Below are 26,465 nucleotides of genomic sequence, written 5' to 3'. Positions count from 1 at the left end.
AACTCCTCGGCTTTTCTTTTCCCTTCACTCTATTCCCATGAAATAAGTCAAGAGAAATACAAAAGATTATCAAGAAGCGCCTTACGCCCGACGTCTCTGAGCTCGAGTCTATTTCCGAGGGCGCTGGCACGTAAGGAGGCAGGAGGAGGTTGACGACGTGCCTAGCACTCTAAAATCGCACGCTGTCGCTGCCATTGCATCTCTTGGATCCTCGTCTGAAATGCATGGAGCTTAGCTATGGGCAAGAACCTCTTTGCTACCACTATGCCTCTGTAATGTGTAGTGTGAATTATGTGGACAGGGCTTATCCATTGGGAGGGTCGTGGAAGCTAGGGTTGAGGTGGCTTCAAGATTTCTCGAAGGCTCTCCTCGCACGTCTATTTAATGCCCCGAAAACCACGTAGCATAACGGTGCTAGACCGGAACAAAATCGCGGACACATAGTACTGACACATTCATCGTTGGACGGCTGTAGTCGTGTGTATCTAGTGCAATTCAAGAGAGATTGTAGAACCCGTAAATTACCTCCTCTCTTCTTGCATGCACCCGCATGGACACGCCGCAAATTGCAGCCCGCCTGACCTATCCTTTGCCACCTGCACACAGAGATTATGGCAATGGCTATAATGAGGACGGGATCTGAACACGTCAAACTCCTCTCTCTGTTGGTAATCGTCGCGCTTTTGTTCGTGTCTGGGATAAGCGCCGATAGGTACGTGGAGCCTGGGGGGCCGTGAGGGGTACAAAGAAGGAAGACGGACACGGAGAGGCGGTACAAGGGAGGGGGAAAAGATAGATGCAAGTTACGCGATAAATGGTCGAACAAATGGTTTTTTCCTGCACGAAAAGCTCAAAATTGACGAAAATTGTTGTCTCTTGTGTATTCGTCCACCCCTCCCAACCGCTTCTTTAGCCATCGCAGACGGAAGAGCACAGCCCATGGCGGGTGCGCGAGTGCCAGCTTTATCACCCCTCCTATGGCTCACGGGGCTAATTACGGAAGGGGTAGAAGTGTTCCCTCCAGCCCTAGCGCTTTCACCCAAGCACCACGCGTGGACCTTGGGGGCCTCCGTCAAGCCAAGGGAAGGACAGGGAGGGGTGGGTCCTTATTCATGCAATCGAAAGATTATTATGACATTCTCGGGGTCTCGCGTAGCGCCACGAAGCAGGTGAAGAATGATAGAGAGATGTAATGGCAGGGAGGGCGAGGGAATGAGATGGATCGGATGCGGCACGGGGCCCTGGCCTGGTGAAGCGGGTATGGGAGTCCCCCTTAATGTCCCAAGCCCGGATTTGCACTTTGTCCGTGTTCTACAGGGCATTCGTCGGATATGACGTTCCTGTTTCCTCTCTGACAGCCCCCTTTCTCTCCCTTGTGCGTTCCCTCCCCGGCCCTCAGGAGATCAAGAAGGCCTATCGGAAACTGGCACTGCGCTGGCACCCGGACGTCTGCAAGGAAGAGGGGGCGGCGGATAAATTCAAGGAGGTGAACAAGGCTTACGAGGCGCTCAGCGACGAGGAGAAGCGGGCACGGTAGGTCAGGGGGAAGGAGGAAGGAGGAGCAAGAGAGGAGCGGGGGGGTGTCTCAGGTATTCCTGTGATTGCCTTCGTACACTCTTGTTTCTCCTTTTCGGTCGCCATCTTCCCCTGGAGTTACATGAGCTTCTCTTTCCCTTTCCACGTTCTCACCTTCTACTTCCATTCTCATTTCCTCCCCTCACGCTGCCCTGCTTGCCGCAGCTACGATCGCTTTGGGGAGGCGGGCGTGGAGGGTCGGGGCTTCGGGGGGGGGGCACAATTCGTGGACGACTTCGATATTGGCGACATTTTCGACTCGTTCTTCGGAGGTCAGTGCCAGATACAAGTGTGCGAGGCGGTGCTTTGAGATATCTGGACCGGTGGGGTGGAGTTGAGTGCCATGCTGGGGGTGGGTGGGGGTGGGTGTCGTCGTCGATGTATGCTGCGGTACAGGCGAATGGACCGCTTGCCGAGGTTATGGGAAAGCATTTGGTCCTCTTCTTTCCCGTAAGCTTGCAGATTCTCATCCCTCACCGCTTTCCTTGTCCGTACAGGAGCCGGCGGAGGACGTGGCGGAGGGGGAAGGCGGGGTCCCGGCGGGCGGCGCACCCCCCAGGTGGTGCCAGGAGACGATTTGCGGCTGGACCTGACTGTTCCCTTCAGCACCTCCATCTTTGGGGCCGAGGAGAAGGTGAGAGGGAGGGGAAGGAACGGTCGCCGGGGGGTATCGGGGGAAAGGATACACGTTTGTCTGTGCTATTAGGCGTAGGCGCGTCTCAGAATCCTCGACAAGCAGAAATCGAGAGACCAGATATGCTGGGTACTATGTGAGAGTGTCAGCGAATGGCTGGCAACCATGCGCTTTCTTTCTCCACCCCGCTTCTGACCCCTTCCTTTCTCCACGCCTCCTCCCCTCCCTCCTTGCTCCGCCTTCCCCTCAGGTACGCATCAACCACTTGGAGACATGCAAGACCTGCAACGGCTCCGGCGCCAAGAAAGGGAGCCCCTCCCGCGTCTGCGGGAAATGCCAAGGGAACGGGGTGGTGGTGCAGGTGAGGGCAGAGGGGGGACGGCAGGGGCCAGGGGGAGGGGACTGTCGAGGGCGTGGTCATCATGGCATGCGTGGCATCTAGGTAGCTGTCGAGCCGCGTGCTCCGTCCGACGCGCCACTATCCCTCCATCTTCCTCCCCGCTCACCCCTTACCCCTCCCTCCCCAATCAGGTCCAACGCACCGCCTTCGGCATCATGCAGACGCAAGTCGTGTGCGACCAGTGCGACGGGACCGGCGAGGTGGTGGCGGAGAAATGCGGGGACTGCAAGGGAGCGGTACGTCGCTTTCGCCCATTATGCCTGCTCTTACCTCGTGCCGCCACACACCTGATCTTCTCCTCCCTATGCCTCTTTCGGCCCCAATGATCTCGTTTCTGTCCACAGGGGGCCCTCCAGACCAACAAACAGATCAAGATCGACATCCCCGCCGGCGTGCAGGACGGTACCAAGCTGCGCATCAAGGGGGAAGGTAAGGGCATTATCAGCCTGGGAGGGAGCCGGGCGCAGAGGAGGAATTTCTTGTGCTAGGGGGGAGAACGAGACAGAGTCCCTGAGATGGTATTTCCCTTTTGACTTATCGCTCTCCCTCCAATCCTCTCCTCCCTCCCTTCCTCCCTCCCTCCTTCCCTCCCTCCCTCCTGTCCTTCGTGCCTTCCTCTTTCCCCCGTGCTCTCAATCCCATCCTCCCATTTCTCAGGCGACGCCGGCCAACGCGGCGGCCCATCCGGAGACCTCTACGTCTTCCTCTCTGTGGAGGTGGACAAGCGCTTCCGGCGGGAAGGCATCGATTTGTACACGGACCTGAGCATCGACTACTTGGGTGCGTGTGTCCTCATTTCCTGCAGACATCCTTGCTTTGCTTGCTCCACATGTCTTCCCTTCTTTGGTTCAATTTCCTCTCTTTGCTGGCCCTTTCCCGAGATGACTGATAATCGATTGCCTTTCCCCTTTCTCTCACCTTCAGACGCCATCTTGGGGAGTGAGAAGCCGGTTCCCACCGCGGATGGGAAAGAGGAGGTGGTTCAGATTCCCTCGGGGACCCAACCTACGACCCGCATCACCCTCAAGGGCAAGGGCGTGCCGCGTTTGGGACAGGTGGGTACTCTCCTTTCATTCTCCTCCCCCTCTCAGCCGTAGCATGACCCTCTTTCCCCTGTGCTTCGGCTTGTCATTCGTGTCCTCTTTCTATCGCCACGACCGCCATTGCCTCCTCTGATCTTTGTCTTCCCCCCCGTCTCCAGCCCAACCTTCGCGGTGACCAGATTGTGAACGTGGTGGTGAACTTCCCCACCAAGCTTTCAAGCAAAGAGAAGGAGCTTCTCCAGAAGCTAAGGACGGTGCAAGGAGGGGCGACGGGCGTGAAAGGAGGGCAGGGTGTTGGAAAGGAGAGCAAAGGCATGGGGGGGTGGTTTGGAGGGAGCAGCAAGTAAAAGAGCGAGTAAATGGGGGCGGTGGGCGTTGTGTAGAGGGAGCTCGGGGAGAGCATGGCAGCCCGGGGGCTATGGACGCGTGGGGCTTTATGGCAAAGGAACCGACACAGGTCTAGGATGGTTTTCTGAGCGCTTGCGTGTCCCGCAGGTTTCTGCCTGTGAAGGCGTTGCTTGTCTTCCTTTCTCCCTCGCTATTCTTGTCCTTCTCCCTCCAACCTCTCTCCTCCGTCCTACTGCATACCGCCCCCCTGACCGCGCTGCGCCGATCGTTGCACACGTCCCAGCACAAACTCAGACGTGTCCAGGTACTTTGCCACAGTCGCCTGCAGAAGGTGAAGGGATAAGTACTGAGTTTGACGAGTGCGCCGGGACGACCTCCCCCGCGATACTCGCTCACAGGCAGTGCATTCTCTCTCTCCACCTGGGCGATATTCTGCCCCTGGCACCGGACTTCTCACCCCGTACCTGTATGCAGCTCTGCTCCCCGCTTGATAAGGAGGATGCCGGCTTAGTGATGCAGGTTTCAAATGCCATCTCTGTCAAGCGCGCGATCACAGATTGGACCAGCGCCTTCTGCTGCTCCGCCATGACCAGCTCTTCGAGCTGTCCTCCGCCCCCGGCCCCGAGCCCTGCGTTGCAAGACATGAGTGACAAAGACTGAGGAAAAAGTAAACGTCTGTCTTTGTGTGCTCGAATTTCACCCCATGTACGCCTGTCTGATGCCCTACAATTTATGCTTTTTTCTTAAGGCCCTGCCCGCTCCTTCCTGACTCACATTCGTCGTCCTCAAGCATTCTACATCTTTCAGCAAAAAAATAATACCCCCTAAAATCTCAAGGAGCACCTCATTACTGTTTACCATGCTATGCATGGTAGTTACTGTTTTGCATTCCCACGAAGCCTTGCTGCCTTTCACTCACCTCCCATACCGCCCCCGCCCAGTGAGGAGTCATACGCGCCAACCCCTCCTCCGCTTTCCTCAAATCCGCTGGCTGAGCTTGAGAAATCATATGAGCTTTCTTGTGTGTCCTCCTTCTTACCACCGAAGCCAAACCAAGACATCTCTGTTTATGTAATCCTTGTGAGATGGAAGATTGAAGGAATGCGCAGTGTTCAGCTTCAAATCTATTCACTCTGGGAAAGCACGGCAGCGTGCGCTCTTTTCTCAAACAGTCTTCCTTTGCTTATCAAGTAGCGCATACAGATGTTGTAGCACCATGCATGGCTTAATCAATGACACAGCTCCTGTGTACCAGCTAATAAGGGAGCTAGGAGGGCCATCACGACGGCCACTGAAAATTGAGCAAGGGGAAAAAAGGCGTGAAGTCACGCTCACCGTTTATCACAAACCATACTGTTTGAAAAATCTTGTTTTTGGTGAGATGTTAAGCTGAAAGAGGGGGAAGCTTGACCACATGCGCAACCATAAGAAGCCAACGTGCGGCATGGATTAACACGTTATGCCTCCGGGTATCCAGCCCCTGTCTCACGGTGGAGTAGGGCCCGAGAAGACGAAATAGAGCTGCACAACACGAAAGAGACCCTCACAACTGACCCCCACATGTGAGAAGCTCTTAGGAGGCCAGGAAATGGCCATTTTTTTAAGGCCTCCCCCTGAGAACACAACAAGACCCAGAAGACATGTGAAAATGCATTTTTGGCACAAATTGAAATATAATCGCCGCGCGAATGCTGCGATTCAGATCGGAACGTCCTCTCCACTAGTCCAAGCAGCACAGAAGCAAAATGAAAAACTATGGCACCTTCTGGTCGGCAAGAGCTCACGAAGCTCTATACCTTAAGGAAAATCGTTCGAGCAGAAAAGTAGAATCGCTTGTGGCTCTAAAGCCGGCGAGTTGGAAAATAAGCACGAAGTAGGGGCTTTAATATAAAAAAGGAAAAATGGCACATCAGTCCTTGACGAGGCCGTTTTTCTTGCGATGTTATCCCTTCTTTTGTCTACCTCAATCGTCGCCTGGAAACGTTCGCTTCACAAAACGTGGCGTAAATGTCAACTAGACCTGAGCTCGTCCAATGGGACAAACGACGTCAGGCACCTTGCCCCGTCGACATTCATGATACGCCCTCTGTCGACCTCAGCGGCTCAACATGCTTAAGTCAAGCTCGTACTTCCAAGGCCGACGCAGATATTTCAGAGGGCCTAGCTTTTCAAATACAGTGTATGAAATGTGTGTCGGAGATGTTCTAGTCTAGTAGTCTACACACAGCGCCCCAATCCGCCTCTTCCCTCCCTCTTGTGGTGGTGGTGGTCAGGCGCTTGGAGGTACCCCCCCCGTTTATACCGTCCTTCTTGTACGCATTTAATCAAGGTTTCTCCATCGATCTGACAAGCTCGTCCGTAGACGGGACGAAAATGTTGTCAGACAGAATGATGGGTGTCCCAAAACCTGTTCCTCTCCATTTGTGAGAGGGATGAGAAAGAAATGAGAGCTCTTGGCAATCTCTGTCTCATCAGTGCGCGCCTGTCGCCGGGAGGCCGACCAGCTGCTTGACAAAGTCGTAGATGACGAGTTGGATGGTGACGATCATGCCCACGTGCAAAAGCCGGGCTCTCTGAGGGCAAGGGAGGATAGCGTGACCATGCGAGAGGTAAATAAAAGGGATCTATCATGCCACGCTACCAAAGACAGAAACACTTAATTCGTCACGCGAAATCTCAGCCTTTTTTCCTACCACGCATCCCGAAACCTGCGCGCCCTCCCACCAGCCCGACTACCTTCCACCCCTCAGCCACCCACCGTTCCCTTGTAGAGCCCTCGGAGGCCCAGCTCTTGGACCGCCTCTCGCATGGTCTCGACCACGGCCTGTGAAGATGGGGGTTCACACGGGGGAGCGGCAGGTGAGAGTCTCGCAAGATAAGGGGCCTGTCCATCCCGCCATGGGAAGGTCTGCGTCCCGTCGCCTCGGCTACCGCCCCTAGCGCTTCTCCCAGCGTCTCCACGCCCTCCGGCCGCTCTTCCCCCCCTACCTTATGACTCTTGGTCTTGTTTACCCGCGAAAGAATCACGTCGCCTGGCTGCGAGGCTATGGAGGCAAAGACACCCTGCCAGGAGAGGAAAGAGGAGGGGGAGAGGGCGCTTGAGAAAGCCGCGCTTGCCGTCACGGAGGGTGTGCTCTTCCTCTTTGTGCCTCCCATTCCCCCTCCCACTCTGCCTCTCGTCTCCCTCCCCATCCCCTCACCGTGATGAGGGCGCTGCCGAAGGAGACGAGCCACTGCCAGGGCCCGGGGGCGTGGACGAGACGCGCGGTCACTTCCCACGAGTAGAACACGCGTGTAATGAGCTCGAAGCCGCAGAGTTGAACTGGGTGGGGGGGGGAGGAGGGGAAGTGGGAAGAGGGGCAGGAGTGTCAAAGCGACGGCGAGGGATGGAGGTGGGCCCCGACGCTCAAGCCCACAACAGGGTCTGAGACGGAGCGCGGGCGACAGGGAGGCAGTGAAGGAGGGAGGAGGGCTGAGGCACGAGGACGGGCTACCTATGGTGTAGGGAAGCTGTTTGGCCAGGATGGCGGGCATGCCCTTGAAGATGCTGGAGCACCCCTCCTCTCGGAGCAAGTGTCCGATGCCGTCCAAGGTGCCCGAGGCGAAGGAGGGATCGGCTACGAGGCGGATGCGGGTGGCCTAAGGGAGGGAGGGAGGGAGGGAGGGAGGGAGGGAGGGAGGGAGTAGGTGCGTTGGGCTCATAAGGAAGAGGACTGAGGGCATAAATGCGAGGCCGACACGACGAGACCGCTACTTCCCAAAAGAAGATATGGGATGGACCGGAGAATGGCAAAACAGCAAGTTTCACGAAGGGAGGAGGGAGGAAGGGAAGGAGGGAGGGAAGGAGGGAGGGAGGGAGGGGGAAAGGCCCGACCTCGAGGGGACAGAGAGCGGTGCTGGCGATGCAGTCGGCGATCATGCTGGCCAGAACCCAGGTGACGAAGATGGAGGAGCAAGGCAGGAGACGGGTCACCACGCTCTTGAAGATGGCGTACAGCCCATACTTGAGCGACCCCTGGATCGAGTACCCTGAGGGAAGGAGGGAGAGAGGGAGGGAATGGTGGGCGAGGAGGTTGGGAGGAAACGGCAACACAAGGGTCCACTGGAGACCCGACCGCCAGTTTCGGGTGCCGGAGAGGCGGAACCATACCCCGAACCCGAACCCTTACCCTACCCCTAATCCTAGCCGTAGAGAGGAGGCAAAGGGAGGACCTACCTGTCAGGGTGGCGCCCAGCCCCTTGAGGAGCATGCCCGGGCCTTCTTCTCGTCTGGGGGAGCGGTCGGACACAGTAGAGGTCAGGCATCTACCGCTTCATTCCCCCGCCTTCCCCCTCTCCCCTCCCCTCTCGCTCCTCCTCCTTGGGCTTTCTGGCCAACGTACCTTATCTTCTCGCAAGCACCCCATATGCCCAGGCCTTGGTACCGGGCGGGATCGGTCTGCAGGCGTGTCTTCACCACGTCTGAGGAACAAGGGGAGGGGGCAGGGGGGGAGAAAGGGAGGCAAACGGCCTGGGGTAAGGGCAGGCAAATCTCGACTCAAAGTCTGGTACTTTCAAGTCCTGCCTCCCTCCCCCCTTCTCTCCCTTTTTCCCTCGCTCCCTCCATGCTCACCCAGGGGCACGGCCCATCCGTGGCTGATGCTGGCGCAGACGCCCCCGGCCAGAAAGATGCGCCAATAGAGGTCACCGCCAGAGGGCTCGATCCCGGGAGGGGGGCGGAGCCGGGCGAGAAGGGAGGCGAGGAGGGAGGCGCTGGAGGCGTCGGGGAAGAGGAGGGCGGAGGGGATCAGGGCGGCCAGGCCCGTGAGGAGGAGGGCGATGCCCAGGATGGGGATGGTGCTGCTGAGCTTCTGCTTGCCGGGGGGGCGGCGTTGGGAGGGGAAGGGGGAAGATGTGGAGGCAGAGGAGACCTGGCCCTTGGCGTCTGGGCGGGCATTGGCGGGGACCGAGGGCGGGGGAGGGAGCGCGTCGGACTCTGTGCCGGGGTCGGAGGAGCCGTCTGCCCCGCTGGCCCTGAGCTCAGAGGGGGAGGAAACCGGGGGGGGCTGTCGCCCTCGGCGCCGGGAGGAGAAGGCGCCGCCACCCCTTGCGGAAGGGAGGGTGGGGGGCAGGAGGGCCAGGGAAGAGGAGGACGATGAGGAGGGCGTGGAGCAGGCGAGGGCCCCGCAGGAAGGACATCTTCTCGGGCCTTGGCTACTGAGGCGCGTGGGGGGAGGAAGAGAATGGAGGAGGGTGCCCCGGTGAGTCTTCAAGGCGAGTTTCCTGAATCCAACAAGTGGTGCCTGCAAAGTAAGCGAAGGATTGCCTCCGTTCTTTTCACACGCTTCGGGTTACCGTACCTGACACCCGCCCACAGAGTTTGCGGCGAGGAGGGGCAGCTCGCTGCAGATGCTCCCCGCTGGCCCACAGGGAGGAAGGCAATCCAAGCCCAGGAGGCCTGCGAGCCAAGAAGAGCCACGTAGGAGAGGCATACTAGGAAGGGAGAGGGTCGCATGCTCTCTGCTTGCAGGGGCCGGTGTCCGAGGGTGTGTGTTTGCTATGAGATGGCGTAGGACAGAGCTTCCAGCACCCCAGACATCAAATAGTCCTTATTTTTCCTTCGATTGAGGATTCAAAGCATAACACTGCCGCAAACACCCATCGTTCCCTGTTGCTCGCCTAGGAGTGTCCTTGTCCTACCTGCAGCACCACCTCAACCCTCTGGCTTTTCCCTGCTGGCTATTGCTGCCTACCACCGCGACGACCGACCGAATGCACGGTCCTAGACTCTAAAATGCGCCCCTGCGGATACAGAGCGAGATGGCAAAAAACTTTCGAGTGGAAATGGGAAGTGGGGCCCGCTATAAGCTTAAGCGTTGCAAAGGCTCGCCTTCCTGTGCAATCGATATCGAGAATCTCTTCGATGCACCGACCCGCCTCAATAAGACCCTTCAGCTTTGCCTTCTAACGCCCACCAGCACCAAAATCCACTGCAACCTAGCTACAAGCTGTGCGGCTCTCGCACGTGCCTATAAGTAGTGTTACCTTGCTGCCAGGGCGCCGGCTGTGATAAATTACTCGCCGACGGGCACCATCAACATAGCCTCGACGCCGCGTCGATCTTCTGGGCCCTGAGCCTGAAAATATTAATAAGCGCATGCACGCGTCAGGAACCGGGCACAGGCGTGGCTCTCGTGATCGACAGGGCATGGCGAATCACTCGGACATGTGCACTTGTATGGCACCTTGATAAATGGTGCATCATTGGTGTTTTGGAAACTGTACTTTCTATTTGTACTAGTAGTGGAGAAGCTCTAGGTGCTGTCCTCTGCAGTAGGAGCATAAGCCTAGGACGACACCAAACAAGTAACGCAGTTCCCTCCCCACGCTGCGTCGCCTGTCCCCATGCCTTGTACTTATGAAGATTTTATTGAAGATTTTAATCCGCTACACGTCAGACTCGATGCTAGAGCGCAGTGCCTTCATAGGACTCATTCCCCATACTTGCCCCCTCCGATAATCACGCCACAGACCACGCGTCCAAGACGGCAGCGACGGGACCAAGAAATCATCTCTTAACAAATTGTCACCAGTATAATCAAGTGAGACTGGCTCCCTCTGGTGGCTAAATATGACGCGCCACCCCCGCAGGGGACCCTCCCCGCGTCCCTCCTTCGAACTTGGCACCACAACCAACAGCACAGTCAGCTCCAGTACTTCCAGCAGCTCAAGCGCGAATACTGGCGATATAAGTACTATTAAAAGACCAAGCACGGCCCAACCCTGGCCGGGTAGACAGGGCTCCACCCCCAGGTCTCGGACCCCGGCTGCGTCTGGCGTGCCTGGGACGGGGGGGGGCGGCGAGAAGGACGAGGAGGCGAACGACCCTCTCACGCACGAGAGCGCACCTACAAGCACCACAAGTACCACGGGCAGCAATACAAGCTACCCCGTGGGCGGGTCTTCCTTCCTAAACGCTTCAAAGCCGGCGGGGCGCCCTGCCTGCGCCGCAAGCCGAGCCCCCTCCCCCTCGCCCAAGCCCTACATCGCCGGCTCTGTCCCTTTTTTCTCCCTCTCCTCCTCTGCACTACCCCACGTATCGGACCCCGACCTTGCCCTGGACATTCCTCCCTCCTTCCCAGCCGATATTCGGGTTCCCGAAGAGCTCCTCTCCACGCACTGCATGGCCTCGACTTCCTCCCTCGAGGGAGGGGCCTCCGTCCGCTCTCTCGACCCTGCGCCCTCCATCCTCTCCTTTGGAGACTCCCTGGCTACAGACTTGACGGCTGCGAATGACCCGTTCGGTTTGGATGGGGGCAGGGACGGCGTGGGCTTCTTGGGGCCGGGACTGGGGCGTTCGGATGGGGAGGGGGGGGGGGGCGGAGGGAGGAGGATGGGCAGGACGGCCGGGGTGGGAGGCGGAGATAGAGAGGGGGGAAGGGGGGGAGAAAGAGGGGGTGGCGGAGAAGGGATGCGCCTGCCAGGGCTGGGAAGGGCGTTGAGCTTCCCTTGGTTGCGAGGAGGGATGTCCGCATACAGGCAAGCGGGGGGGCCGAGTGTGAAGACTCGGACCAAGTCCCGGGGGCAGCGACTGGTAGAGGTGAGGGAGTAGGGGCGATACAGGGGGCGGTCGATGGAGGGCGTGGGGTGCGAGACGAAAACATCGCGTCACAACCGCGGGGAGAGAAGCAGGGTTGTAGGACCGGAGGCGGGGGCTCCGGTGGTATCGCCGACGGCTCAGCCGCCAGCCTCCTGTTGGCATGAATGCAAGCAGCAGAGGGGGGAGGTCTAGCGTATTTCTTTTTTCCTGCGCGCAGGCGGTCCTTTGTCCTCACCAGAGCTTGACCTATATCACCACACGTGTTCCCTCTATCAGATTATGATCCTCCTCGTCCTGCTGGTGCTTGTGCTCGGCCTCACCATCTGGCTTTCGACTCGCCCTCGTCCGCAGGGCGCCGGCCCTCCCGAGTCCGAAATGAACCCCTTCTTCCCCCCCCCGTCCCCGGACGATGACGGACCAGTTCCCCCGCTGGGAAGCGAGGGGCAGGAGCCAGCCCCCTCCGCCGTCACGCCTCCACTCTCAGACCCTGTCAGTCCATCGCAAGGGGCCGGAAGACAACGGACGCTGAAGCAATCAGGGTTATTGATTGTTACAGGCTTGTAAACTGAATGGCTGGGTCGAGGAGAGCCTGAAAGACTCCCAGCTATGGAGAACGTGGTACTTGTGAGGCATGCAGAGCGGAAACGCGTGGAATTGGAATAATTACCTCACAGACATGCTCCGGACTATTCCTCTAGTAAATAGAAAGCTGATCTATGTGCCACATACGTCATGCTTTGTAACCATATCAGCTCTTTTGTCAAAGTAGGGGAACGAGTAGTACCATTTTCTTGGCGATTAACACACAGAGCTGGGAAAATAAGCTCTCATAGGTTGTTCAGGGAAGTAACCGTTCAGAAAATCTCATTAAAAATTATATCGCAAAGTTGTGGCTATTAGCTTGTTGTTTAGCATGGTTCTTTTTGTGAAATACTCTCTTACTTTCTTGATAGACGCCGCTTCAACCATGAAACACCACCTTTGTAGATGTTATTATGGGTACAAGCCCAGCTCTTCACGAAAATACACAGTGTATACAAGAGTATATATCTTGTATCTTGACCCAGGATAAGTATAGCATGTACAGTGGTACTCCCTGTTCTCGCACTTCCACTTCCCTTCGTTATTGTGGATAAGTACCGAAATTTGTGATGCACATTTACAATGCAGTGATTGATTTGTCTTTCTCTCCTAAGCGCCAAGCCTTACTTCGTCATCCTCTGCTTCCTTAAGTTCTCCCCTCTTCTTTCCACTGCTCTACTTTCTGTACTATCGCACGACAATCTGAGCGACGTAAACTCCAGCTAAATCCGAGGCAGAATGCCGCCATTTGTGTAAGTCCATAAGAGGGCTTCTTACTTATCTGAAGGAAAATCATTTGAAATCGCGTTCATGTAGTGGAAGTGTTCTACACCTACGATCATCTTGTTGGAAATTCATTGCGATACCACCACACATGTATCGCTCTTCCAAGATAATAGACCTCCCTCTTTTCCCCTATTATGCAATCGACACAATTAATGAAGGTCGCAGGAATGGATGAGAAAAATTGGAGGACGAGAGGACGAGACATAAAAGGCTGCTAAGAATATGCATGACGAAAGAGGTTCATCGCGTATTGCCGGATGGTTTGACGAAACGATTTCCGACAACATACTATTTTTCCTCCACATATGGGAGCACTATAGGCACAGTCCATATGCCCTATCATTATTACATCACTACTTCAAGGCTTTTAAAGCTGTTCGCGGCGGCGGGCAGGGGCAAGGGGCATACAATTGGGCCGTTGCAAATGTCAGTTGATAACAATTTTAAATTTTTCGAAATCAAGATAGGCCTGGCCTACTAATTTAACTTTGTCCGAATATGCAAGGATGTGCTCGAGGCTTTTGGCCCACATGCATAGCAAATAAGGCACTTGCACAAGGGAGGCGCACTGTATGACAGGTTTAGAAGGCACGCTTTACTTCGTGTTCAAAGCTTTGGAGCTTGTCCTGTAGAGCGGGTGAACGGTTCGAGTCAACGGATGAGTAAAGAGACGTTATCCTCGTCGGGACAGAATTGGACTGCCACCTTTATGAGAGATTCATTTTGCTTTGAGAAGAAAACGAGGGGAAACTTCTAATATTGCTATAAAACCAAGTCTTAGAGCGCCAAATAAGTGTAGAATGCTATGCATATATGATAATAGCCAAATTAGCTGCAGAGGCAATCTGTAGCGTCCGGACAATCGTTCTCGATGCCATGCTTGACGCTCCCATAATCCTCAAAAAATATAAAAAGACTGTGAATCTGATAGAGGAAAAAATAACATATTTTCAAGGAAGCTCGCAGCTCGAGACACAAGAGGATTTACAGTACTTAGGCCCGCAGCGGCGTTCTGAAGATCAGCATCACCTCTAAAATTATGCACATCTCCTCTGGATCTCTATGCCTTTTTCTCTTGGGCCTCGCGAGCTTTGAACCTGTCGTCTCTATTGAATGCCCGCGTTTTTTCTTGCAGGCGAAGGTGCGCCCGAATGGCAAGCGCGGAATCATGGCCGGTAGAGGCCAGGCCAAGGTTACGGTCACACTGCACAGTGATGGTCCCGCAAGCAATATTCAAGTTGGTTTGGCCCTACCAAACGGATTAAATGTCCACAAGACTGCAACAAAACCGTCCAGCAAATTATACACGCCTCAAATCGTCCGGGATCTCGATGGAACCACCGAGCTTTTTTGGGAAGGAATCGATTTTACCGATCGCAAACGAAACAAAGGCCGGTTTCGAGCCAAAGCTGATGTTGATTCTTGTGCGCCCGAAACGCTGGCCATCAATGCGTATGCATTTGTGGTCAACGCAACGGATGTTTCCTGTATTACGGAGCTTGTTACCCCGACAATCATCAATGTGCGATATCCGAGCCTCAGAAGAGGCGCCACTTGCGCACCGACCCCAGCCCCCACCATAAATCCGTCAGACCCTTTTGTTCCTGTTGGGGAGGGATTGCGCTTCTCACGAGGGGGCCAACTGGCGCCATTTCAGCGTCGTGCTCTGTCAACGCCGTCCGGGTTGAGCAGGGACATGAGCCCTGCATCTCCAGAGGGAGGCGCATGGCGACTTCTGCAAACGATTAATACACCTGCAGACTGTTATGCTTACTGCTCGGTGAACGGGGGCCAGCCACCACCTTTTTTATTTGAATGGAATAGAGTGACCCGCCAATGCTACTGCTGCATGGGGACATGCACGCCTTTCGTGTTTGATCCTGCCTTTGTCGTCTTCGTGGGCCTTGTGCCCCCCACTTCCGCGCCGACTACACCGACACCAGCACCTACTGCTATGCCTACGATAGCGCCAACACCAAGTCCCACCGCGGTACAAAATGGTTCCTTGTCGTTAGGGCCGGGAGAGGACTATTTAAACGTGGCTGTTGTGAGCGGCGATTTTGTGTATTTCGGGTAAGAAGAGGCTTCCACTGATGTAACTGCAGTATGAAATGGCGCCTTACTCTGTGATATTTCTCGCTCTATTCGAAAGCACTGATACCCCCACGGCAAAGCTGGTGAAGGTGAGGCTTTCAAACTTCAGCGTAGCCGACAGCCTCGATTTTGCCTTCGGACAAGGTTACCTCAATGCAGGTTTTGCGAGCGGGGACTACGCATATTTCGGGTAAGAAGCTCTTTAGAAACACAACTTTAAAACGTTTGGCTCTGATCTCCAAAATTCCCCGTTTTTCGCTTCACACAGGACTTTTACCTTACCGGGGGTGGTACTAAGGGTGCATCTGCCGAGCTTCACGCCGGACGGCAACGTGACATTTCTTCCCCAAGAAAATTTCATCGATACAGCTGTCATAAGCGGAGACTACGGCTATTTTGGGTAAGGCTGCTGCGCACGAAACAGGGTATTTCAGAGCATGCTTGATCTAAGTGCTCATCAATCTTGCTTCGCACTACGGACAGGCTCTATCTGAATCCAGGCAGGGTGGTGAAAGTGCAACTCTCAACGTTTACGCGGGTTGACCACCTGGACTTTCAAGCTGGAGAAAGTTACATCTCATCATCTGTGACAGCTGGAAATTACGCCTATTTTGGGTAAGATGGAGCGTACTTTCAAGCAGAGATGAGCAAGAACGGCCTAAGATCCGAAAAGGACCTGTCATACTCCCCCTACAGGACTGATCTAGAAACGAATGGTTTGGTGATGAGAGTTGATCTTACCACCTTTACTCAAACTGGAACCCTCAATCTCGAGACTGACGAGGCCAGTCTTTTGAGCGCAGTTATCAGCGGAAATTACGCCTATTTTGCGTGAGTAAAGTATGGAAAGGAATAATGATTAGATTTTGGGGTGGTTGATCCTCATTTCCCGTCACGTGTACAGCGCCTCAACGTCCCCTGGGAAGGTGATCAAGATAAATTTATTGGACTTTTCTCGTGTCGGCGCCGTAGAGTTCCAGCTGGGCCAGAATGAGCCTGTTTCAGCTGTTCTGAGCGGGAACCACGCATACTTTGGGTAAAGAGATGCTTCTGAGGAGGGAATAAAGCCCTAAATGACACAGCGTCGACTCACATTCTATTCTCTGCGCAGCACGTACACTGATCCAACAGGCATCGTTGTGCCGGTAGACCTTAGGAGCTTCACATTGGGCACTGCGGTGGTGCTCACTGGAAATCCACTCTTGACTTCGGCAGCTGAGAGCGGAGGCTATGCTTATTTTGGGTAAGTAGCACCTATATCCCGCCAAAAAATTATGCGAACACGTCCTTCGAATAGCAACCAAATTGCGTTACCTCTCGAAACAGAACTTCCACTCAGCCGGGCGTCATACTGAAGTTGCTAGTTTGAATATTGTACAAACATTTAAGGTTTGGACAATAGTCCCGTATTGAGTGACGAGTGCTTCATCTTCACGTTCGTCAAGCTGGTGTAATTTAAATAATCTATGAAGATGTACTGACCATTTCAAGCTATATTCCCGCTCTTTCATGAATTTGAAATGAGAAAGGGATTTCAGCATGGTTTGTGCATGGATTTTTATACGCCGTTCGTTATTTTGCTATTTAATTGTCCATTATCAAGATATCGATGGAAGTTGAACTATATTATCGGTGGCGAGACGAAGTCCGAAAATCGCTGCGTAAGAATCAGTATGGCAAATCGGCCATTCATTCTGAAATTAATACGACTCGCAGCGAGAATGGAAGCCCAGGAATGTTCAGTAAGATGAAGACTTTAGGTGAATGGGTCCGAGGGTTACCTTGACAAGGAAGGAGAAATGCACTGTGGATCATGAGAACATGTGAAGAAACAAAGAATTGATGATATCATGTTGTCTACCAGCTTATATCCTCTTGGCAAATGAACACCGGTAAGGGATAAACGCTGTCGGCTATGATCTTGAAAAAATAGTTGCATTTTATTACAGGCAGCCTTTTCGGGTCTTCCAAGCATGTATGAGCAGTGAGGTGTGCAAGGCGACCACAGTGTCAGCTCCCTCCGCTTCTTCGCTTCTTCGAAATGAAGAGCTAGCACGATGATATTATTACCACCAATTACTATAGAGAAAGGACGACAATTTGAAACCTAACAAGCGCGACAACCAGGAAGGAGACACCTCGACATATGTTTCTGCTTCATCTATTTGGTCCTTATTACTACGTTGTTCCTCCTGGAATGTAACCGGAGAAGGACAGGATATATCGGTCAGAGATAGGGACGCCTCTTCTCCATCGGGTACAACTCCCTGGTCGTCGTGATTGCTTGTGCGTCTTATTTAACAAAGGGGCAATTTGTGCCTACGGATGGCAGGATATATATATATTTATATAAAAACCGGAAACCTGCGCTTAAAATGGACCAATAGTGCTTAACACATATCTTTACAATAGCATGGAGATACATTATCTGTTGACTAATGCAAAGCGCGCAAAGACAGTGCGGCTAAGCATGTCTATATGTGCAGGAAACATTCTTGAGCGACTTGCACTTCCGAGTTGACGGCCTGAATCTGGAGCTTGCGCATGCACGTCTTGATTGTGAAGTATTGCTAAGCCAGGCAAATTTCTCAGCATGCAAACATGTCGGTAGACTTTCATGTAGTGTGTAATAGGTTCGATGCACACTTTCTGACGGAAGATCCGAGCCATAACGTAGAAGCGGTAAGAAGGGCCATAAGAGTCGTTGAAAAGTTAAAGTACAAGTCTTTGAGGCATCCATGGAAGGGTGATTGATGGAATATGTTCACATCTAAGGACTGCTCTCGTCTTTCCTCTACATGGCCCATGGGTTCCTTGTGGAGTAGGGGATTCTCTAAATTACATCCGCTCTTAACGAAGTGACAGAGATTACTGTATGAACTTCCGGAGTTGGTCCCTCGAAGCAACTTCTGATCATCAAGTGCAAGCCAAGCTTCGACACCCTTGGGGTCTTCATTTTCTGTTGTAGGCTTTGTGCGTGAACAAAACGCAGAACACACTTCTGCCCTGCAGCACCAACACGAGCCAAACAAAAACTCTAGCACCCACTATTTTGTAAGTTAGAAATATGCTGTATGCTGACCTGGTTAGCTGACAGAGCTCTTTCCTCCACGCTTGGTCCTGTACACCTCGGCCGTTGTTTCGATGCTGCCGTTGAACAGAAGAGTACCCGGAAGTTCAACCTTTCCGTCGAGCCTCTTGATAAGCTGGCTGGTATTGGGCGCCTTGATGCACGAGTTGCGTGTTGTTCTGGTCTCAAGCACTTAGGTACAGTATTTAGTCAAAGAAGATGTGGTTAGTCTGGTATTTTGTTGTGGATTCGCGCTCCGGATGATCTGTCAACACGCACTATTGCATTGCAGAAGCTCACGGGTTGCTTTTATGTCGGCAGTACTGTAAGGCTGCGTAGTGGTATTAATAGAAAAGCGTGATTGATAAATATGGATGCAATCGATGTACTTATTCCTGTTTTACCATGACAGTAAGTGATTCACAGCAATCGGGTAGTAAGCTACCTCTCAGAATCCTCTTTGCGCGTCTTCCTGCTCGGCTTGCTGTCCTACTACCTCGACCTCGCACTGCGGGCTCTGTTGTCATCGAGTGCATAGCTGTTTAATATCAGGAAGTGGCAAAGCCGGAGCTCATAAGTCAGGGCTTGTAGGGATACTACGAGTCATCGCAGGCATGTTTATATAAGCCCGATATTGGAATGATTTCTAAGTAAAGGATGCTCGCTTCTGTGCTTTTGTGCGACATGATTAAAATGCTGCCATCATTTCTGTTCCCTCGAGTCAATTAATTTTCATGGTGGTCTTCTCTCATAGGTTTATTGAGTGATGTACCGTAGCAATTATCCTCTTCGTATATTGATTTACCTGCAAATCGCACCTTACTTCTCTCAGAGTGCAGCACCTTTGACCACACCTTCGCCCTTCATCTCCCGTTTCCGGTCTCCTTGTTTTTGCTGTCCCCTCGAGGCTTTGCAGGGCATCGCTATCGCTTCTTTGTACGGTGTCCGATGCCCCGGGATGGGTCCCACCATCCCCCGCCCGTCAAATCTTAACAACCCCCATCTCACCCTCACCATGGCTTCTCCTTCTACTCTCGAGCTGCTATCCTCATCTATTAGCTGAGCGGACCAACCTCGCCACCACTCTTTTACCCATGGCGCAGGATCTAGACTGGTCACTATCTTCCCAGGGCGTCGTGCGCTCCATCTTCTTTGCCGGCGACGCCCTCACAGACCTCCTTGACGGCTACTTTGCCGACCGCTTTGGCGGGTCGCGCGTTTTGCAGGCGGGAATCATCCTCTAGTCCGTCTGTGCCTTTCTGACTTACGCATTTACTAGAGGTTAAGCTGACGCTATAGTAGTTGATCGAGTTTTGTTGGGGATGGGAGGGGGCTTTTCCCGCCATCCACGCTACGATTTCTCGACGCGTGCCTGCTCCTGAGACGCTGTCGGGCTGTCTCCCTCATTACGCTCGCAAGCCACCGTGGCGCCGTGGTTGCGCTCGCCTTGTCGTCCCCCCTGGTGGAACACGCAAGCTGACCCATTTTTTGGGTGCTCTACCCGTCCTCTGGTTTCCGTCTGGTGGGTGTAGGGGGAAGAGAGAAGCGAAGAGCGGGAAGAGAAGGAAGAGCAGGAGGTACACAACAAGCAAAATGCGAAGAAGGGCATAGTTTGCCAAATACATACTTTATCATCCGAGCCTCAATGCATCGACCTCACGCTAACGTTCGCTCTGTCGACGGCCGCCTCTCCCTCTATCGCTTCCTCCGCCCCGCCTGGAGGATCGATGTGGGCCTTAGCCAGGTTGATACTCACCCTAGTAGCTTAATAAACGCAGGTATGGGGTAGCAGCGATTTCTCTCTTGGCTTCCCTCGTACTACAGCAAGAAAAGCCAAAGAGAACGGCAGGGACGGCCATGTGGTTAAACGGAAAGCTGTATAAATCTGACGGTTGTTGTCCTGCCGACCAAAGTAAGACTGTGTGATCTCGATCCTACTTTGAGCTAACTTCCCCTCATCCTAAGTCCTTTCTTGTAGACTCTGATATATGATATCGACGTCACATAGCTGGCTGCTTTTACCCTCGCCCCCCTGCAGCTGCAGGCTCTGGTAGGGATCGCGTCGGGCTATCTGGCCAATAACTTGATAGTCGCTGGTTGGTGGTCCATGATACGTGTACGTCAGTCAGCTATTGCAGACCGTTGCTACAGATTTTCCTGCCTTCTTTCTAATCCTCGCTACTACTAAACGCGAAACGCCCTCCGCATCTGCTTCATTTCTAGTCTTCTCCCTTCTCTATGCCACAGCCGGCGCGGGCCTTTCCGCCTTCACTCTCGGCGGTGTTTCTTGCTCGCATTCGAATGTTTGTTTGTCCTCGCCACGCAAAGTCATTCTTTGCGGCATACAATATTAAGGTCACAGTGGTAGGCCTGGTCTCGGTGCCGATAGCGTGGTTGGTATTGAAGAGAAGTGGGAGTTTTGATTCGGTTTCCGCCTTGTTCACGGCGCATTACATGAGAGAAACGGCCCTGTACGGGGCTTGGATTAAAGGCAAGGACATTTTGCGAGCGATAGTAAAGGGGAAGGAGAAGGAGAGAGGAAGATATCAGGTCTGGGGGAGGAGGGATTCAGAACTGCCCAATCAGGACCCGAGGAAAATTTACATACCTTTCGAAAATCATGTACACGCCATACGGCCCAAAATTGTAAAGGTACGCAATAAATCGGTGAAAGTGAAAACAAATATCACGGAGTATAATTAAAGAATTCAGCAGTGTGCCTTGACCGCTAATTGCCTGCTGTGCGACTTTCTTCGCGTGAATCGATCCGGACAACAGGAAATTTCCTCCATTAAGCTCTATTTTGTCCCGCATCAGTCCTCTCGGAGCATCTCCTCTAAATATTTACAAAGAGACTCCGGTACGTCTTGCCCGCGCCGCAATCAGGTTTGCCTCCTCCGCCTCTTCCTGCGTCATGATCCTTCCGTGCTGCTGCAGGAGGCTTTCAACTTTCTGTCTCGCTTTCTCAAGCAGCCACCCAGGATCCCTCTCCACCGTCAGCAGCGGGGCTAGCTTTTCCAGTACCTCTGCCTCACGCGCAGTTTTCTTCAAGTGCGCCTCTACTTTCTCAAGCTCCTTCTCATATGCTTGTAGACGAAGATTCAGCTCCGCAGCCCCGCGCCGCAATACGCGAGAAGGTAGGCCCGTTGCCAGTGTCTCAGGCAATCTCGTCCAAGTGCTTGTATGACGTGCTGGCCCAAAATCGCTTTCCTTAGAAGTCTCTTGTGTTTCAATAAACATAACTGGCAGTTGCTTCTTAAGTTTTATTCCTTTTTCCTTAGCTTCCTCTGTCAACACCTGGACAGCGGCCAGGGTGAGAGCTACAGCGTGCGGGTCGGTCCATGAGTCCGGGGGACTGATGTGGTGCCGAGCCAGTCTCGCTATTGCAAGCTCTTGCTCGACTAGCAGGCGTGTATTGACAATGCGTTGATCGGGATCCGCCAGAGGAGGAGAAACCACACAGCGCGAAGCGTCAGATGTGTGCATGACGGTGGCTTTATTCCTTTGTGCTACGTCCACTCCTGTCTACTGGGTATTATTTCTGAGAGTGAATAGCCTTTTTTGTATCCACGCTGAGCTGGCAAGACCAGTCATAGGTATTCTTGCTCCTCGAACACCAGGATGACACGACCGGACTTGCACATCGGTGCGTGTTTATCCGCTCTGTCTCCCAGTCCCCTCACGTTCTATGTCGCTCTTCCGCGCCGCACTCTGTCAAAATTGTGTTATTGGGTTAAAGAGAGAAAGTTATGTTTTCGATAAACGTCGGGAGGAACATGTGCTAGAGCGAGTCATTAGGTTTCTCCGTGAATGTGGGGAGTCACCGATACCACGCTAGCTCACAAACTTTGGCTTCTTATTTTTGGTCGCCACACATTCATCCGGGTCGCCTAGTGTTGGCATCCTCCGTCTTACGTTCAGAGGAGGCATAGTTTGGCAGATTATCTCACACAATAGAGCAAAGAACATTAAACATATAAGAGAATGACTGAAACTATTTGTCCTTCAGGCAAGTTGGAAAGATCACATGGCTCCTGTCCTTCTTTATTTCGCGTCCAGACAGTCTCTACGCTGGCCTCCCGCCCCCCCACCATAAGTAGTTTATCAAAAAAAACGTCGGCTGCATGGCAAAACACAGTGTAAACATATTCACGATAAATGGCAACTTTGGCTGTTTAAACGTTCCAGAAGGACGGAGGATGTCAAACTAGGCGACCCGAATGTGTGTGGGGCGACCAAAAATGGATAGCCAAAGTTGGTGACCGCCGACCCCATCGTTTTAATAACGGGTCCAGGGAGTTTTAGGATCGGCTCCGACAAAGTCCTATATGACCATGCAGCTCACTGGTCGCATGAAGATTCACTCCGAGTTTTCGCCCATGTGCTCTTCTGTTTTTTGAGCTTAAGTTTATGAAATTTGTGTTGTGGCTGACGAAAAAAAAAACAATTATGCTGCTTCTCTCCCTATCTTACATTTTGGATTATTCATTATATCGGCTGCTAAGATGGCAGGTGCCTTCGTTTGCCATCGCTGTACAACTATTCTCACTTTCCCGTTTCGATCCTAAAATTGATTATCTTGCCTGATTGTAGAAACCTCTATGGCTGCTTCAGCTACAATTCCAGGCCCGTGGCATAGCCCGTAGATGTCTGGCTTTCTTTCATTTCTCAACATTTGCTGCTAATGATGACGGAGGCCCCTCGTTTCGCATACATTTAAAGACCTTATCCGCTGCTGATGTTCTCCCCAGGATGAAAAGAAACGCGAAAAGGGAGGAGCAGAGATGAGAGAGGCGGACGAGCACGGCCCTGACCAAGCTGATGGACATGGCGCCCAAGGTGGCCTTGCTCCTGGTGATGAAAGACCGTGTGAGAGAGGAGGGAGAAGAGTGGGACCCGGTCGAGGAGACGGAGGGACGAGGCGCCGCGAGAATCAGCGGCAGTGACAGGGTCAGCAAGGGCGGCGGCTTTGCAGCTGGCCGGGTCGACGGCGACGCGGACGCGGCTGCGGGGCCATCGGCGGTGGAGGAAGAAGAGATGATCCCTGTGGAGCTGGTCCAGCGGGGGGACCTATTGAAGATGGTCCGGGGTACTCAGGTGCCGGCGAATGGGTGGTGCTGCGTGGCGAAGGCTTCCTGGATGAGGCCTTCATCAGAGAGGAGTCGCTGCCTGTGACCACGCGGGCGGGGGACCGGGTCGTAGGCGGAAGTCTGAACACGGAGGGGCTGTTCGTCATGCGCGTCACGAGCATCGACGAGGATTCGACGCTGTGGCAGATCATTCGTCTCATGGACGATGTTCAGCTCTCCAAGGCACCCATCCAGGCCCTGGCGGATCGGATCACCGGCTTCTTCGCGCTCGCCGTGCTGGCCATCTCCCTCCTGACCTTCACAGGCTGACTTTTCGCCCTCTACCTTGGCTGGGTCCCCGACTCCTGGCACCTAGCGGAGCAGACCGCCACAGGAAAGGCCTCTTCCATCGTCTTCGCGCTGACTTTAGGAGTCTCGACGATGGTTGTGGCGTGCCCGTGCGCTATGGGGCTGGCCACGCCCACTGCCATTATGGTGGGCACGGGGGTAGGGGCGGCAAACGGTGTTTTAATCAAGGGCGGGGAGGCCTTGGAGAAGGCGTACCGGCTATCGGCAGTTTTGTTCGATAAAACAGAGACCCTGACGCAGGGGCTGCTGGCAGTGGACCGGTTCGTGCTGTTGGAGGATGAGACAAAGGAGAAGCAGGAGGGCCGAGGGGAAGGGATGCAAGAAGCTTCTTCCCTTTACTCGTTTGCTTCCATCATGTGGGCTGTTGTTAGTGCTGAAAGAGGCTCGGAGCATCCCATGGCGAAATGTATCGTGCGGTACTATTCCTCGCTTGCCTTTTCCTTCTCGCAGTCGTCTTGTCTACCCTCCTCCGTCCCTTTCCATGTCCCCGCTTCCTTTCTACCTCTGGTGGGACCTCAAGACTTCTTTGCCGTAAAAAGGCCTTCACTGTCGCGTCGGCGGGCACAAAATTGTTGTTGGTACACGGACATGGCTCCCAGAAGTTCAGGGTTCGCCTCCCTCTCCAACTGCACTTAAAGCTGCCAAGGATGCCGAAACTCTAGGGAAAATTGTGGTATGAGTCGCCTTCGATGGAAAGACCGCCGCTCTGATCGAGATACTCGACCAACCTCGTCCTGAGGCGAAGGCTGTTGTTCAGGCCCTGACCGACTCGCTCAAGCTAGAGGTTTACATGGTGAGTGGCGACAATGCGAGGACGGCGTCAACCGTTGCGCGAGGACTACGGATTCCTCCCTCTCATGTCATGGCAGAGACACTGCCTTCCATCAAGGTGGCCAAAATAAAGGATTTGCAAAGCCATGGGCACGTGGTGGCAGTGGTCGGCGATGGAAGAAACGATGCGCCAGCCTTGGCGCAAGCAAACGTGGGCTTAGCTATCGGCGCGGGAGTAGAGGTAGTTCAAGGGGCGGCGGACATGAGGTAATCAGATCTGACCTCAGAGGTGTCCTGATGACCACCTTTTTGTCGAGGAGTATTGTCCGTCGCATCTATTTGAGCCTGGTCTTGGCCTTCTTATATTACATTGTGGGCATTCCTTCGACTGCAGTTTAACTATTGCCCTGGCTGCGCACTACCACCCCACCATACATTGCAAGGGCAGGTATAGCTCTTTCCAATGTCCCTGTGCTGACGAGCTCCTTAAACTTGAGGCGCTACAAGCCGCCCAACGTCGTAAAAGGTGCTCCGGATGACATAGGATGCCTCACCGGGGGAAATGGTCGACAGAATATTGGTGCAGGGTTTCGGCGACGGGAGAATGACATATTAGGTTTACTACCTTTTCAAACGCACGGAGAGCGAAGTTACGGAGGTCTTTGATAAGTCGTGCCATTTGTCGAAATCAGAGGTTGATTATGCAGCCAGTCAAAGCTAACATAGGTATCTAATTGCCATTCGGGCAGCTACGATGCGTAACAGCACGACATTCTATCCTTCGCGAAGCGCATTAGAGAAAGTTGAGATGTAGAGACTTATTGAACACTAAATAGCGTTCAAATTTCACGGTAGAAATTCTCAATTTAATCAAAATTTCAATTTCAATCTGTGCGTTATTAGTCATAACATGCTTGTCATCCCAATAAAGAGACACCAGACAATGTCACAGTCAGTGGCGGGTTTTGAGTTTAGAGGCATCAATCGTCCGATAATTCACGTGGACTTGCTCCCTTCATATACAGTGTGTACATTTTCTCTTGTATTTGTGAAACTAGGTGGATACTCTCACACCACACGATGAGAGTCTTGATATTTACCCTGAGCTTCTTTCAAGTTCTCCCGAGCTCCGGGAAGTGAAACCAATCTGACAGCATCTCTCGTAACAATTGTATAATAACAGGCATGAATCGAGCTCATTGCCCTTTGACACATATTTGTTTGCTCGCAAAAGATCCGACCCAAGAAATTCTGGTGAAGCATTCGAATCTCCCATCAACGAGACTACTCCCGAGATTCGCCGAAGCTCGTCACATTCTGTAATGTATAGATTCTATAGAAATTCTTCTGAGTTCTCCCGAGCTCAATATAACTCACCTCACCTCACAACGGGGACTAGGCAAAGTTTCATTTTCTTAAACCTTGGCATAGATGTAATTCCTTGCACGCAGTGGAACGTGTTGATAAGTCTTCTAAGTCAAGGTGCTTCAATTGCCTTATATCTGTAAACCCTCAAAGCGTCGCAAAGATTCTTGTTTTTGCAAAAGTACCTGCCAATGAAATAAGCCCCCCTACCATCGTCTTATTCAGAACGCTTTAGCGAAGAATCCATTGAAGCCTTTCGAAACTGCGTCTTACGAACTTACGAAGTTCCTGTTGTCAAGTAGAATATACGACATGTACACGGGCTTCAAGAAAGCAGATTCGTTCACTGGAAATCTGCTTATTTCCATGATTATTATTCTTATAGCAACAGAGAATCGTCCTTCTGAGATCAAGCAAGAGGACATATCATTGTATACTAGGAATATGCGTCTTGTCTTTCCTTCTTTTTGTGTTGTCCTCCTGACATTGGTGAGCATACAATTCGCAGCCCCTCAAGAATGTCCACGCCTTCTAATGAAAGCGAAGATACGTTCAAATACGAAGCGCAATATTTTGCTAACGAAAACCAGGGTCAAAATTACTGTCACGCTTGGCACCAAAGACCCCGTCCGTAACCTAGATTTTATGTTGACTTTGCCGAATGGACTATCGGTGGAAAAGAGCACAACTCGTCCGTCCTCCAAATTTAATGCACCGGCTGAGATCATCGAAAGCATTGATGGTAACACCAACGTCTACTGGCGTGCTGTTGGACTTGGC

General features: G+C 53.1%; 6 protein-coding genes across 6 annotated transcripts; 3 read left to right on the top strand and 3 right to left on the bottom strand.

Annotated features, from left to right (window-relative positions):
• The first annotated feature begins 602 nt into the window (after positions 1–602).
• Positions 603–4,119, top strand: NGA_0613000 (chaperone protein). Its single transcript, XM_005855555.1, has 11 exons — positions 603–712; positions 914–1,169; positions 1,400–1,533; positions 1,741–1,847; positions 2,073–2,209; positions 2,460–2,570; positions 2,741–2,845; positions 2,954–3,038; positions 3,267–3,389; positions 3,534–3,664; positions 3,811–4,119. The coding sequence occupies exons 1-11, from the start codon at positions 612–614 to the stop codon at positions 3,997–3,999; spliced, it is 1,479 nt and encodes a 492-aa protein (XP_005855617.1). The 5' UTR covers positions 603–611; the 3' UTR covers positions 4,000–4,119.
• A 23-nt stretch (positions 4,120–4,142) lies between these two features.
• NGA_0612301 (mitochondrial protein translocase family) lies at positions 4,143–5,068 on the bottom strand. The gene is made up of 3 exons (XM_005855548.1): positions 4,920–5,068; positions 4,465–4,628; positions 4,143–4,322 (listed from the first exon to the last, which is right to left on the bottom strand). Exons 1-3 carry the CDS (start codon positions 5,059–5,061, stop codon positions 4,230–4,232), a joined length of 399 nt encoding a protein of 132 aa, XP_005855610.1. The 5' UTR covers positions 5,062–5,068; the 3' UTR covers positions 4,143–4,229.
• Positions 5,069–5,928: 860 nt separating this feature from the next.
• On the bottom strand, positions 5,929–10,074 carry NGA_0612400 (mitochondrial phosphate carrier protein; the record flags this gene model as incomplete). Its single annotated transcript, XM_005855549.1, has 12 exons — positions 5,929–6,573; positions 6,759–6,824; positions 7,201–7,322; positions 7,495–7,639; positions 7,875–8,029; positions 8,217–8,269; positions 8,383–8,461; positions 8,613–9,013; positions 9,084–9,193; positions 9,340–9,437; positions 9,733–9,761; positions 10,058–10,074. 12 exons carry the CDS (start codon positions 10,072–10,074, stop codon positions 6,472–6,474), a joined length of 1,377 nt encoding a protein of 458 aa, XP_005855611.1. The 3' UTR covers positions 5,929–6,471.
• Positions 10,075–11,495: 1,421 nt separating this feature from the next.
• On the top strand, positions 11,496–12,471 carry NGA_0613200 (uncharacterized protein). The gene is made up of 2 exons (XM_005855557.1): positions 11,496–11,579; positions 11,856–12,471. Exons 1-2 carry the CDS (start codon positions 11,505–11,507, stop codon positions 12,141–12,143), a joined length of 363 nt encoding a protein of 120 aa, XP_005855619.1. The 5' UTR covers positions 11,496–11,504; the 3' UTR covers positions 12,144–12,471.
• Positions 12,472–13,900: 1,429 nt separating this feature from the next.
• NGA_0613100 (uncharacterized protein) lies at positions 13,901–16,889 on the top strand. The gene is made up of 7 exons (XM_005855556.1): positions 13,901–15,020; positions 15,100–15,231; positions 15,310–15,441; positions 15,738–15,872; positions 15,946–16,077; positions 16,153–16,284; positions 16,368–16,889. The coding sequence occupies exons 1-7, from the start codon at positions 13,987–13,989 to the stop codon at positions 16,408–16,410; spliced, it is 1,740 nt and encodes a 579-aa protein (XP_005855618.1). The 5' UTR covers positions 13,901–13,986; the 3' UTR covers positions 16,411–16,889.
• A 2,811-nt stretch (positions 16,890–19,700) lies between these two features.
• On the bottom strand, positions 19,701–21,597 carry NGA_0612700 (uncharacterized protein; the record flags this gene model as incomplete). The annotated part of the gene is made up of 2 exons (XM_005855552.1): positions 19,701–20,590; positions 20,956–21,597. The coding sequence occupies one exon, from the start codon at positions 21,595–21,597 to the stop codon at positions 20,956–20,958; it is 642 nt and encodes a 213-aa protein (XP_005855614.1). The 3' UTR covers positions 19,701–20,590.
• Between the last annotated feature and the right edge of the window lie 4,868 nt (positions 21,598–26,465).

The sequence above is a fragment of the Nannochloropsis gaditana genome (genome assembly GCF_000240725.1).
Source record: "Nannochloropsis gaditana CCMP526 unplaced genomic scaffold scaffold167, whole genome shotgun sequence".
Taxonomy (NCBI): Eukaryota; class Eustigmatophyceae; order Eustigmatales; family Monodopsidaceae; genus Microchloropsis; species Microchloropsis gaditana.
The sequence above is the reverse complement of the archived record's forward strand: the minus strand, read 5'-3'. Positions and strand labels throughout refer to the sequence as shown.

Excerpts from the sequence above, each read along its gene's own strand:
- NGA_0613000 (XM_005855555.1), top strand. The coding sequence starts at position 612 with ATGGCAATGGCTATAATGAGGACGGGATCTGAACACGTCAAACTCCTC. Across the intron at positions 1,170-1,399 it reads CGCGTAGCGCCACGAAGCAG|GAGATCAAGAAGGCCTATCG; the intron begins GTGAAGAATGAT and ends CCCGGCCCTCAG. Across the intron at positions 1,534-1,740 it reads GACGAGGAGAAGCGGGCACG|CTACGATCGCTTTGGGGAGG; the intron begins GTAGGTCAGGGG and ends TGCTTGCCGCAG.
- NGA_0612301 (XM_005855548.1), bottom strand. The coding sequence starts at position 5,061 with ATGTCTTGGTTTGGCTTCGGTGGTAAGAAGGAGGACACACAAGAAAGC. Across the intron at positions 4,629-4,919 it reads GGGCGGGGGCGGTATGGGAG|GGCTCGGGGCCGGGGGCGGA; the intron begins GTGAGTGAAAGG and ends CTTGCAACGCAG. Across the intron at positions 4,323-4,464 it reads GGGAGCAGAGCTGCATACAG|GCGACTGTGGCAAAGTACCT; the intron begins GTACGGGGTGAG and ends CACCTTCTGCAG.
- NGA_0613200 (XM_005855557.1), top strand. The coding sequence starts at position 11,505 with ATGTCCGCATACAGGCAAGCGGGGGGGCCGAGTGTGAAGACTCGGACC. Across the intron at positions 11,580-11,855 it reads GGGGGCAGCGACTGGTAGAG|ATTATGATCCTCCTCGTCCT; the intron begins GTGAGGGAGTAG and ends TCCCTCTATCAG.
- NGA_0613100 (XM_005855556.1), top strand. The coding sequence starts at position 13,987 with ATGCACATCTCCTCTGGATCTCTATGCCTTTTTCTCTTGGGCCTCGCG. Across the intron at positions 15,873-15,945 it reads GGAAATTACGCCTATTTTGC|CGCCTCAACGTCCCCTGGGA; the intron begins GTGAGTAAAGTA and ends TCACGTGTACAG. Across the intron at positions 16,078-16,152 it reads GGGAACCACGCATACTTTGG|CACGTACACTGATCCAACAG; the intron begins GTAAAGAGATGC and ends TTCTCTGCGCAG.